General features: G+C 39.9%; 1 protein-coding gene across 4 annotated transcripts in view; it reads left to right on the top strand.

Moving 5' to 3' along the window:
* Positions 1–7,847, top strand: part of RASSF9 (Ras association domain family member 9) — a 38,062-nt gene extending 30,215 nt beyond the window's left edge. For 2 of the 4 annotated variants that reach the window (XR_014516534.1, XR_014516535.1), the window contains exons 2-3: positions 2,893–6,852; positions 6,899–7,847. Coding sequence is in view for 2 of the 4 variants with exons in the window: in XM_083463104.1 (XP_083319230.1) it covers positions 2,893–4,159 (1,267 nt within the window). In the remaining 2 variants the exon portion in view is untranslated. Of the gene's footprint in view, positions 1–2,892 lie in introns of all 4 variants that reach the window. The other 2 variants (XM_083463104.1, XM_083463105.1) reach the window with 1 other exon arrangement.
* Positions 7,848–13,445: the final 5,598 nt, after the last annotated feature.

The raw sequence follows: 13,445 nt of genomic DNA on the forward strand, positions 1-13,445 counted from the left end.
TTCTGTGTCAGCATTCTGTGTCCATTGAACATGCTAAGTCATTGGTCTTTTTCAGGATTTCCCCTCCCTGACTCCATCTGCACTACTACATGGCTTCCCCCCAAAGGAGCTTAGGAAATGTAGTTTGTTAAGGGTGCTGAGAGTTGTTAGGAGGCCCCTATTCCCTTCACAGACAGGGCTGGATTTAGATGAAGAGAGCCCCCCCCCCAATCCCCCATCCTCATGACTAGGAGAAAAGTGTTCTAAAGTGTGTTCTCCTCATGGAAAGCACAGGTTGCGGGCGGGGCTGACAAGACACCTCACCGTTACTAGGCAAATGTTTTTGCCATCCTTTAAGCAGGGGCGGGCTTCTACTGGGGAAATCTAGATGTTGCCATTTGTTGATTGACAGCCCTGTTTGTTAAATACAATGCTCGCAGCGAGGAACTCCCTCTTTTCGCTGCTTACTTCGGATCACCCGCCCTCCCTTCCCTAATTTTAGGCTGTTTGCTTGACCTTGCTATGCCTGTCATGGGGTCGTTTGCTTTGGGGCAGGGGCCTAGTAGGAATTTTGTCCATTTGGCTGATTAGTGTGTGCCACTTGGTTTTTGCCTACTGCGTAGCAAATCATCACAACTTGTAAGGTTTGCGGTTAGGCATTGGTCTTGGAATTGGTTGGTGGAGGGGTATGGATTCGGCTGTGCCTGCCCATCCAAAATGCTGTTGCTGCTGCTTCAAGGGTTTTCCGTTAAAGGAACCCAGGGGCTCCCCATGCTTTTGTACGAAACCCCCTGGCAAGGGGCTAGGGCCACACAAGAGCCCCTGGGAGCATTCTGGGGAGAGGTGAGGCATGGTTCCCAGTCCCGTCTCTCTCCCCAGGTGACTTACCCTTGCTGACTTCGCAGGGGGGGGTGTGTGTGCAAATGTCAGAGCTGTCCCCGTGTGGGGTCAGTTAGTGCTACCAATGCCGAAGCAACCACTCACATTGCTGTAATTTGACAATTTGAATAAAGTTGTGGCCAAAATTATGCCAAAAACCTTAAACAAAAATTAAGTGTCAATTGTGTTTTTCTTTTGGGGGGGTGTCTTGGGGACCTCTACGCGCAAATAAAATTGAGTGAAGTGAAGGATGCTGATGGGTATTTAAAATTCTGCAATTCTCAATTTCTCCTCTACAGGACATAAGATGTTATTGTTAACTTAAATACCATGGTGATTTTTAAAAATGCATAGAATTAACACTGAAAAACTTTTGTAATTATGTTATCCTGAAAAAAACACCTTGAGTTTACAAATTATATTGCCTGGGAAGTGTAAATAATATGACCATGATTACCTGACAGTGTGACACTTTTAGAATCTACTTTATGCTGTCATTAAAAAGTTAGTTTTAAAATGGAAGTAAACTACAACCATCAAATACAGTAAGGCTAAAATGTTTTCTCCCTAGCCTTCCTCATAGCAAAATCACCCACAATTTCATCAAAATTTGTCTGTCTGTCACTTTCAATGTACAGAATGCTCATTGCGGACAACCTCTCTTGAGAATCACAAAGTTACGATTATCAGAATTGTTTAACAGTCCAGAGAATTCTGGGAGCTGTAGCTATGGTGGAAATAGGGATCTCTTAGCAACTCTCAGCACCCTTATAGCAAACTTTGTAGATGTATAATCAGCCTTATAATAAATTAAAGCTTGTTACCTTGAAGCACTACTCCTGAGAGGAGTATATTGGCCTCACTAATCCAGAGACGAGTAAGCTTGCACATACAGCACATATGCACCATCCTGCTGCATTGCATTAAGAGGATGGCATTAAGAAGTGCAGCAAAGAGCTGTCAATGCACTGTACATGCCTGTTCAGGATTCAAATGTATTCACTTATTTATTTTAAAGATTTCCAGCCTTTCATTTCAACAAAGTTCCCACAGCAGCTTTCACTGTCAGAATACAGTTCTGAGTAATGGGGGAACGCTAGAAAAAGTTCCACTGAAAATAACTTTGTCTACTGAGATGCAAGTCCTACTGAGCTCCATGGGACATGGGGTGCAAGGCTGAGCAGACCTGGCTTGTGTCTGGATAATGCCAATTATGTACCATGTACTCTAGGGTAAATGCAATTTTCCTTGGGTGGGTGACCTCCCCCTGCTTGCTACTGGTGGTTGTATGTATGTATGTATGTATGTATTTCCTACCTTTCTCCCAGAACCAGGACTCAAGGCAGCTCACAAAAATTAAAACAAACACGTATAAAACACAGAAAGCTAAAAATCTACTAAAGATTATAGTCAAAATGCAATTAAACTATAACAAAATTTAAACAATACAAAAGCAAGTCTATTAAAGTACGGCTAGCAACAGTGCCACACTATTAAAAGCTTTTTATTTCAAAAAAATAACCAGTCAGTTCCTCAAAGTCTGTCAGAATAAAACCGTCTTCACATGCTGGCGAAAGGACAGCAAGGAGGGAGCCAGTCTAGCTTATCAAGGAAGGGAGTTCCAAAGTCTGGGAGCAGAAACTGAGGTGGCTGCAGTTTCCTCTGTAAGATTTCCTGGGCTCCTTTGGGAGGAAGTGTTGCATATATTATTATTATTATTATTATTATTATTATTATTATTATTATACATCATTGTTCTGTATCAGCTAGCAAGCTACCATGGACAGCTATAAAGAATTGAACGTGAAACTACATAGAGTTACTTCCCGCATGTTAATATAAAGAGTAGCTTTAATGAGCATGCAGATCACAGCCATAACCTCTTTGAACTTGTGAATTTCCTCACCCCCACCCTCCATGATGGTTTTAAAAGGTTGAAATCTACCCACAGTTTAAACACCTCAAATACGTATCATGTTCAAAGCTTCAGAGATAGCAAGTGCTTTGTATAATATTTGCTTTCTTTAATTCCAGGTCACCAGAAAAAGAGATGGGTTCTACAGAGCGAGAAATTGTGGTCTGGGTTTGTCAGGAAGAGAAAATTGTTAGCGGATTGACAAAGCGCACAACTTGCACTCAAGTAATTGAAGCTCTGCTTGAGGAACATCAAGCCACCTATGCAGAAAAGAAGTTTCTTTTTGGACAGCCCAAGGATTACTGCATCATAGAAAAATGGAGAGGTTCTGAGAGGGTCCTTCCACCTCTCACTAAAATGCTGAGACTCTGGAAAGCCTGGGGGGAAGAGCAGCCTAATTTGCACTTTGTCTTGGTCAAGGCAGATGCCTTCCCCCCGTTTCCATTGTGGAGGACAGCTGAAGCCAAGCTCGTACCAAATCTTGAAAAACCCTGGGACCTGAGCCCGGCCAATTACATGAAGATGTTGCCAGTGGACAAGCAAAAGAGGATTGTTAGGAAAACCTTCCGGAAGCTGGCCAAACTTAAACAAGAAGGAGTCCTGCAAGAGAGGGACAACATAGAGACTCTCATCCACTTGATCCTTTCTCAGGACCACACCATTCACCAGCAAATCAACAGAATGAAGGAACTGGATCTAGAAATCGAACAGTGTGAAGCCAAATTTCACCTAGATCAGCTTGAAGGTGATGGAGGAAATTATGTGCAGGAGTCTTATTTAATGGCGACATCCAGTGATGCTGAAGAAGAAACAGACATGCCTCACAGCAACCAGCAGATGCCAGAAAGCTCGGGCAAAGGAGAGGGGTTGTTACAAGTGGAAGAAGGACTAAAGCACCACAAAGAGCTTATTGAAAAGCTCTCTGCTGAAATTGAACGAGAGGTTAATGACATTGGAAGAAACGGAGACATGAGGACAGAGGAACCGCCTAAGGAGGAAATGGAGAGTTCCGATGTAGGAAGTGTCAAGAACGAATTGGAGAAAAGCATGAAAGATGCCTTAAGGATCCATTCTCAACTAAACTGCATCCAGCAGGAGTTAAAATATAGGGACCTGATGCTTCAAAAGAAGGAAAAGGAGTATGAACTGATTGTGGAAGAGCTTAATGCTTTGCATGCTAAGGCCAAAAGTGAAATCAGGCACCCACCTAATGAGGAGCAAGCAAAGGACAGTGAAATTTCCACCAAGAGTTTTACAGGGACTGATCTCCTTCACAAAGTGACTAGTCTAGACATAAATGATACAGACTCTGATACTGGAATCAGTTCCACTCACAGTCAGGACTCGGAAACAGCAATAGGGGAGACGTTGCTGTTGTCTACATAGCTGAAAACTGTCCTTGCTTTCCTGAGAACAAATTAGTAATATATAATGCCCTGGAGAAACATTAGGATGAGGTAGATAAGTGGTATCTTCTTATGGGGCCAAGTTCTGGTGGCATAAGAGCTTCCAAGTTAGAGAACTCCTTGTCATAAAAATAAAAATTATAGCTGATTTTCATATGTTCTAAACTTACTGATAGAAATAATTTAGTCCGTTCAGCCTAATAGCAAAGTTCCTGTAGGACAGTTCAGAGGCATTTAATAATAATAAAAACCAAATAGACTTTGGTGGCGATGAACTGAAATCTAAATCAGGAAAAGCAGCTACCCTATGGGTTATACAGTATACATTTGTACATCATCTGTTTGTACACCAGTTTTCCGTGAAGTATTGTTTCTCAGTATTTTACATAGAACCCACTGCCAATGCATTATAACATCTCTGGTGATGATAACCTTGCTCACTTGACCATATAAAAGACCAGTGTGGACATCACATTATACATGTTATAACCTTTGAAAGAGCTTCCCTGCCCTGTGTGCAGAGCAAAGCTGACAAACGTAGGGTTAGGCCTAGCCATAGAAGGGGGAAGGGGAATTATTTGATGAACCACAAACTCCATATACAATATACCTGGGACTTTGTTATGCACAAAACAATATTTAGGAGCTTCCACAACTTTGAGTTGCAGTAGTTCCTTATGAGCACCTTTACCCATTGTTTGCTTCTGAAAAATTGGTCTTCCATCTCTCTGAAGCTGATGCACATTTTACAGATCAGCTGCTTCTTTCCTCCATATTATTCAACTGAAGAGTAAATGAATAGGTTTTACACTGCCACAGGACGAAATAAGACCTGGGACCCTTTATTTGGTATATTGCTTATTGTTACTGCAAACGTCCAACAAAATGTATCCGATATCAAGGTCCTGGGCATGAAGACATAGACAAGAATGAATTTCGTTAGCTCCTGAACTGATATTTTAGACCAGGCCTGTCAAAATGTTAGACCCAGGCTTCAAGCAGTATGTATGCCATCTGTTAAAAAAAAAACTGGTCGGCTACAGTACATGGCTGCCAGATGGAACACCTGTGTGAGAAGCCTGCTTTTAGACAACAACAAAATAGAAATATTTAGAATGCCTAAACAGAAGCTATATTCATTGCGTTCTAATTGGGAGGTTTGTTTGTTTTCAAAATGGCTGGAAAAAGACACTTGATAAAACCTTTCTAAAAATTATGGTTTGGTTTTAATTTGTATTGCTTATGTTGTTGTAATCCACCCCAGAACCTTAAGGTGAAGGTTGGTTAATAAATCTAATAATAATAGCTTGACAAGGAAAACCTTTTTCTGAATTCTTCAGGCTACGGTCAGGATGTTATGAAGAGATTTTTCATTTAGAATTTTTGGTTGACTGCCTTTTTTAAAAAAATGTGGCTGCATTGTTTGACACGATATTAAATGCTTTATTATTGAACTTTCTAAACTATCATTTCTTAATGGAAACACATAAATTACTGGCCAGCTATCATAGATTTGTAGTAATTTATTAACGCTTCTGAACATTTTATTTTTTATTTTTTGCGATTTGCAATGTAATTCTCAAATCTCAAATATTAAGAACAGTTTAATATCTCTCATTAATTTGTTGTCTGGTGTATTCCTGCAGTTTATGTTTATAAATTCAGGTCTTTCATGTTGTACAAGCTGTAGTTTGCTAGTTCTTCTTGCCCTCACATTGTGATAATTAACTTTGAGGACTTATTTGACTGAGTGAATTTCACCTACACTTAAGGGCCGATTTTTACTTCCCATGCACCCTTCTTTGCAATTTTTAGAGTTAATACGTTCTTGATTTGGGGAGGTGCAGGGTGATAGACATTGGGACTTTCTTCAGTGCATAGTGCAATGAGGGGCAGGGAACCTGTGGCTCTGGAAATGTAGTATACAGCTCCCACCATCCCTGACAGTTGAGTCTAATGGTATTTTGAGTCAAAATGTCTGGAGGGCCACAAGTTCCCCATTCCCACTGAAAGAAATAGGACAAACTTTCACATGCATACTTTTCTACATCTCATTTTTTTGCCAATTACTTTTTATTGCTTTTCAAACAAATTAACATCAAATTAATTCAAACTTAATGTAAAAGTTGATTCCCACCCTGCTTCCATGATGTTTCTCTTCCCTCCCTACATCTACTTTTTTGTTGTTGTTCTGGCATGTGTTAAAATGTTCTTGTTGGTTGGGTCAACCAATTTAACATTGTCATCCCTTCTCTATCTTTCTTGTGAGTCTTTGTCAGGCTTCCTCAACCTCAGCCCTCCAGATGTTTTTGGCCTACAACTCCCAGGACCAGTGGTCAGGGATGATGGGTATTGTAGGCCAAAAACATTTGGAGGGCTGAGGTTGAGGAAGCCTAGTTTTTGTATTTGTTCATTACTTATAGAATAGGGAGCAGCCAAGTTATGCAAATAAACAACCTAACCTGCAACCAGATATTGCCAAGGTGTGCTCCTCTGGGAAGAGTGTGAGACAAGACTAAAAAAATAGTAGGAAGAAGGGTATCTGCATCTACTTCACAACCGTTGTCTCTCAGTACATTGTTTGGAATCCGGTAATACCGGATTTGTACTTTTCATGAAAGTAGCAACAGAGGAGGAATAAAGGACTTGTTCTTCCTCATCCCCTGCAACCAGGTCTCAGTAAAAGAGGAAGAGAAGGTTGTTTGTACCCATATCCAAGAGATGTGTAATTCTTGCCTTTGTGCAAAACCTGGAAAACTGGGAACAGTGATCAAAGGGAACATGGGTAACCCATGCTTTCATGGTGATATTGAGCTATCACCAAACATCTATCCGAATAGGCCATGCAACAATGAATTTACCAGGGCTTACTCCTAATGCTTAAGGTTGCAGACTTGGCATGTAATTTTGCATTCTGATTTCAGTATGCCTGAGTGGTGATTAAGTCACTAGACTCTGCCCTTCTAACACACAATGTGAAAGTAAACTTTGTCTGGGACTCACTTCTACATAATCATCCTTGTCCAACAACTCTGGTGTATTCCAAGTGGTCATATATACACCACAGAGTTTTGGGTCAAGGGAATGAGTTTTTCAGGAATGGGATAGGGGAGATTTATTCTGCAACTTAATTTCGTAAAAAATAAATTAGTGTGTTAGGCTTTTCATGAACGATCTGTTCTCATAAAGTGACAGAGGATCCTCGACTGCTGTGATGGTGGCAATGTACCAAGTTAGGTGAGACACAGGCCCCAATCCAATAGAAGTTAGCTGGGCTGAAATCCCATTGGAATCAACAGAACTTGACTTCAGCATGACTAACATGCCTCATTAATGCTAATGGGAATTAAGTGCAAATAACTTTAGTTGTTCAGGGCCAGACGCTGAAACCTCTCAACTAATAATCATTTATTGTTGTCTGTATTCTCCTATAGTAACATGTACAAAATAACTTCTTAAGCTCTATCACTATGTCTCCAGATTAAAGAGAGATGTTTAAATTAAAATATTTATGGTAACTGACAGATCATTTAACAGGTCTTTTTTATCTAGACGACTGCCTCGTAACTTAACTTAATTAACATTCAGTTGCATAGAAATGTACATGGGCAGTAATTACAGTTGCGCTATATGTGTTTTTGAAAATAAAGTGAAGTTGAAGAAATAAAGAATCCTGCCTTTTTGTTATTACTGTGTGGAATGTTCATGTTCAAGGTCCCGGTCAGTCCACCATAACTTCCTCGAGGATACTGCAGTCATCTTCCCTGCCCTAAACAACATGCATTCAGCATTCTATGACCACTTTTTGGCCCCTTAAACATTATTATTATTATTATTATTATTATTATTATTATTATTATTATTATTATTATTATTATTATTATTATTTACATTTGAGCATGCTGATATATGTATTTTGGGCATGGGTAATGTCCTTTTGGTGCATAAGGATCAGCACTTGCTTTCATTCATAGTCTCACCTCAAAACGGATATTGTAGAGCTAGAAAGGGTTCAGAAAGGATCAAGGAGAAATAACAAAGGGATGAAACAGCTCCCCTATGAGAAGAAGGATACAGCATCTGTGGCTTTTCCATTTAGAGAAAAGGTTAATAAGGATTTTGGAAAGCAAAAATAAAGTAAATCATCAAACCATCAATTCTAGTATGCAGGGCGCCACCTAAATTGTATAATTTGGCATCTCAATGATTGGTATTATTAATTATATTATAATTTGGCATTGTTATAATGAGGCTATTATTGGATTGTTGTAATTGAAAACTAATAAAAATTATTATAAAAAAGGGATAAAAGGTTAATAAGAGGCGGCATGAGTTTATACAAATTTGTAAGACACAGAGAAAGTTTTTAGAGGGAAGTTGTTCTCCCTCTCTCATAACACTAGAATGTATGGATGTCCAATGAAGCTGGACATGACTACTCCCATGATGGCTGTTTTCTAGGCCTCCATGCAGTTATTTGAAATATAAATATGTGTAGATTGATTTCAATAGGAGCTACTATTCACATGCTTTACTTTCCTACTGAAATAAATTGAACTTTTTAAAGCAGAAGGTAAACACATCTTGCCCTCTCTCATCGGTGTTTCATGAATGAATTTGATCTCTGCCAACTTTGAAATGAGAATATACAAGCAAAAATATATATTTATATTTTAGAATAATGCTTAATGTGATTAAGGTGTTTAATGCATTACCACACTTTTGTAATTGAAACATCTTCAAATCTATACATTAATTCAAATACAGGATTACATGAAGAATCATTAGTCAGTTTAATTCTGTAGCCCTTTGACAAGATTAACTAACCCATGTAGTTTTCATAATATGCTACATGGCTACTTTTAGCCAGGCTGCTGCTTTCTCTGGTTCACTTATCATTCAGTAGTCTGAGCTAAGAAGATTTGTTAATACAACACTTAAAATATTGACAATGAAAATTGTTTATGTGCTGGAGGCAGGTCTCTCTGAAGTACTTTGTTTTTGTTTGGACGCAGGACAAACTGGTTATTTTACTATGGGTGCAGATGTTGTATTCATAGGTGAGTACTTTACTAAGGAAGAGCACTGAGTCATTGCAAGTTGTAAAAGACAAGCCTATCAGCACATCTTCATAATAAATGGAGTTCATTTTGTAACAGGAAGAAAGGAGCAAGGAAAAGAAGCCTCTAAAAAAAAAGGTGTAGAGATGGAATAAAGAAATAAATAATCATTATGTGTGTTTATATGTGTTCACGCACCCAGCTGGAGAGAAAACATGGGCATATCTTGTGGCTGAGGTTGAAGAGCATACCCAGGCTATTCATCATACAATTCAAGTACGCCCCCCCCCCAAGAAAGAACCCTGAGAACTATAGCTTGTTAAGGATGTTGGGAATTTGCCATTGAGGGACAAACTATAGTTCCCAGGATTCACTGGGGGAAAACAACGCTTTAAATGTATGGTGTGTAAGCAGCCATAGTTTCACAAGTCTGAGTGGACTTTGGGCCTATGTTCTAACAGAAGTTCCACATGTCACATTGCAAATTATATTGAATAGGAAGGGGCTTCCAAAAGCACTGTGGCAAACTATTTAAAGAAAATAAATTAAACAAAATCCCACTGGATATTCCTAAGGCTTTAAGGTGACTGAAAATGGATCATTCATTCTGGCCCTTACTGTTACATCTCTTAGGTCAGGGTTGGCCGGCTTTTAAGTGTGCAGGATTTAATATGTTTTTTTCTTACTTGAACCCCAAGATCCACTGAGTCACGTGCAACATGATGAGCCTATTTTGCACATGTGCTCAGTACAAGAGTCTTCTCACACAGCAATCCATTTTTGTTTTTTCTCATTTTGACAGCCTTGATTTATGGTGGGAGGGGAGCCTTGTCATTGCTGTTGTTAAACAATTGGGAGTCAATAGGTACTTGATGAACTACTGCAGATTGCTTTGAGATCTGCTAGGAGACCTCAACCTTCCTTTAAACTACCCATGTCTTCTACAGGGAAGGGTTGTAACTCAGTTGCAGTAACTTAGTTACATGCTTTGCATGTGAAAGGTGCCCAGTTTAATCCCTGGCATCTCAAGGTAGCGCTGGGAGTCTGTCTGTAAGCCTAGTAGCACTGCCAATCATTGTAGACAGTACTGTCCTAAATGAACCAATGGTCTGACTAGTTGTAAGACAGCTTCCTACATTCCTACAAGTCACCTTCATTGCAACCAAAATGATGAAGGGCATGGAAAACTCCCCAATGAGGAAAGCTTATAATGTTTGGGGTGTTTCAGTTCAGAGAAAAGGTGAGTAAGAAGAGATATGAAGTGTATAAAATAGTGTGTGTTGTGGAGAAAGTGAGCAGAGAAAAACTTTTCTCCCTCAGCAACATCCAATGAAGCTGAATGTTGGAAGATTAATGACAGATAAAATAAAGTACTTTTTGACATGGAGCTTCATTACCTATGGTAGTCACTCCTACAAGAAGTAGTGATAGCCACCAACTTGCCTGGCTTTAAGAGACAAGTAGAAAATTCATGGAGAATAAGGCTGTCCATGGCTACTATCTCCTTTGGTGGAGGCAACATGCCCCTGATTCCAGTTTCTGAGAATCACAAGCTCATGTCATCCATCTCTGCATTTAGTAAGAGGCTTAATATTGAGTATGCAAAGGACTGGCAGACATTCAAATGAGGCCTTCACAGGTGCTTTGCAGATTTCAGGTTATAGCCAAGCAGAAAACGTATAATGGCTGGTCCTCAAGCTCTACAAAACAACCTGTTTCTCAGTTCTGCCTACAACCTTAGGCAAACATACATGTTCCTCTAGTAGGTGGAATGCAGGAGGTAAGAAAAACTAGGCAGCCCTTCTGTAAGCAGGGGTAGAAATGAATTTTAGGTGATGTCCTTGGTTTTTTAAAAAAGCCAACAGAAGTCAACTTTCTTCTTGCAATGGGGATATTCCCTCAGATGAGATTTTCAAGTGGTATAATATCTCCCTCCAATTTAGCATCCTGCTGTTGTATAAATAAGGGTACAGCCACACATTGCTGCCAAGCAATAGAACTGGTATGATGACTCTCATAAAAAACAGTATATCTTAATCACATCAACTACTTCCCTTTCAGAAGAATCCATAAGGACATCAGCTATTGTTCAGACATGGAGGCATGGAAAGGTATTTTTGTGATGCTCAGCAGAGAGGTTCATTTAGACATACTTAGAGCAAATGTCAAAACCATCAGAACAAGACGGCCTGGGGTTTTAATATTGATACTGACCTTTTTAGCTTGCAGACTATTGATTGTTTCGTTGGTGATCGTATGAAGGAAGAAATTGACAGTCAGCAGGGATGGGGGGGGGATTCTTCATTCTTTTCACACTGAACATTTCCCTCCAAGGCCACATGGATCCCTCTACCCAAAAAGACACCCTTCTAGTGGGATGTATAAAAGTTCCCTTTCACCCTGTCCTTATTTGTCCTTTTGGAGCCTCCTCTGAAAATCTAAGACAAGCTGATAAGTAGGGGTGTGTTTGAGATTCAGGTGAGTCCTGAGCCAAATCAGGCTAATTCACAGGGATTTGAGAGATTGCTGAGATGAGTAACTCTTTCAAAATCACTTAGAAGCAAATCTGGGTTCTCCTGGAGTTTCAGAAACAAACAGAACTGCAGGCAGTGTGTCTGCAAAAATTGTTCCCCAAGCTTGTCCTATAAGGAGCATGCCATACCTTAAAGGGCGGGTGGAGCAAGCTGGTGTGTCTGTTCAGTTTTGTGACTGACAGGCCTAGTGTCTAATAAGGGAATTATTTTACCACAGTCTCCAGACACAATTTTTTGGGGAGGGATGTTGAAGTGATGCGTCTATCATGTTCTTGTCTGAATCACAACATTCACAGGCTGCCTCACACGAGCTCATCAGAATTTTAGTTAATGGCGTATTGATTGAGAATTAAAGCTGAGGCATATGTGGGAGCAATTGATGCTTCTTCTTAGGCTGCTCATGATTTAAATGGAAACTTTTATTTCATTCTAGACATTTCTTGAACATACAAACTTGTATGTTTGCTTGAGTAAAGCAAAAACACTCATTGGTTAAATTGTCTGGGCAAACATTGACAAAAATTAAACACATTGGTTTACTAGATTAAAATGGATACTTATTGATTCCCCCCTAATTCAGTATTTATTTATTTTTTGTGAAAAAAATAAATAACTGGAATCTAGTGCACATGTGTGGGACATGGAATCTAGTGCACATGTGTGGGACATGGGTGGTGCTGTGGGTTAAACCACAGAGCCTAGGACTTGCCGATCAGAAGGTCGGCGGTTCGAATCCCCGCAATGGGGTGAGCTCCAGTTGCTCGGTCCCTGCTCCTGCCAACCTAGCAGTTCGAAAGTACGTCAAAGTGCAAGTAGATAAATAGGTACTGCTCCGGCGGGAAGGTAAATGGCGTTTCCGTGTGCTGCTCTGGTTTGCCAGAAGCAGTTTAGTCATGCTGGCCACATGACCCAGAAGCTGTACGCCGGCTCCCTCGGCCAATAAAGTGAGATGAGTGCCACAACCCCAGAGTCGGTCACGACTGGACCTAATGGTCAGGGGTCCCTTTACCCTTTACCTAGTGCACATGTAATGTCCCATTGGACTAACATTTTGCACAATGGTATTTTAAATGCACCCCATAATTAACAACAGCTCAAGCCTCAAGATAATGGCTTTGGATCTAGAACATGGATCTGCCAGATTATTAGACTGTCATCCGGCAATGCTTCCCTTCAAAGTCTGAAGATGGCTAAAGTCATGCACCACTTTATTTGTTTATTTAGGGGAGAGCAGGTCTTGAACCTGCTTACATGATCTCTTTTCAAACGCAGTATCCAGTTCTGAAAAGAGTTAAACTCTATGACAGATAAATGGATCCAGATCTGTATATACCATAGATATATAGTGCTGTATACATTAGATTTTGCAAATAGATGTATAGGGAATTACTTTCATTAACATACTTTTTAAATGCTTAAATTTATTTCATGCCTTGGTAATTTGGAAGATAGCACCCATGAACGAATTATCCTCTGCAGTAACATATTTTAACTCTGCTGTTAATAAGTTTCACCGATTGAAAAGTCTTTCCTCTTCTAAACTACCCTCCTGACGGCAACACTTATGAAACAACAGGTTGGCTACACCAGAACGTTTTGTGTTCTTAGAATGCAGTCCTCTATCCCAGCACAGATATTTGCAGATTGGATATGATTGCATATTGGTGGCATC

This window comes from Podarcis liolepis (genome assembly GCF_965112155.1).
Source record: "Podarcis liolepis genome assembly, chromosome: 10".
Taxonomy (NCBI): Eukaryota; Metazoa; Chordata; class Lepidosauria; order Squamata; family Lacertidae; genus Podarcis; species Podarcis liolepis.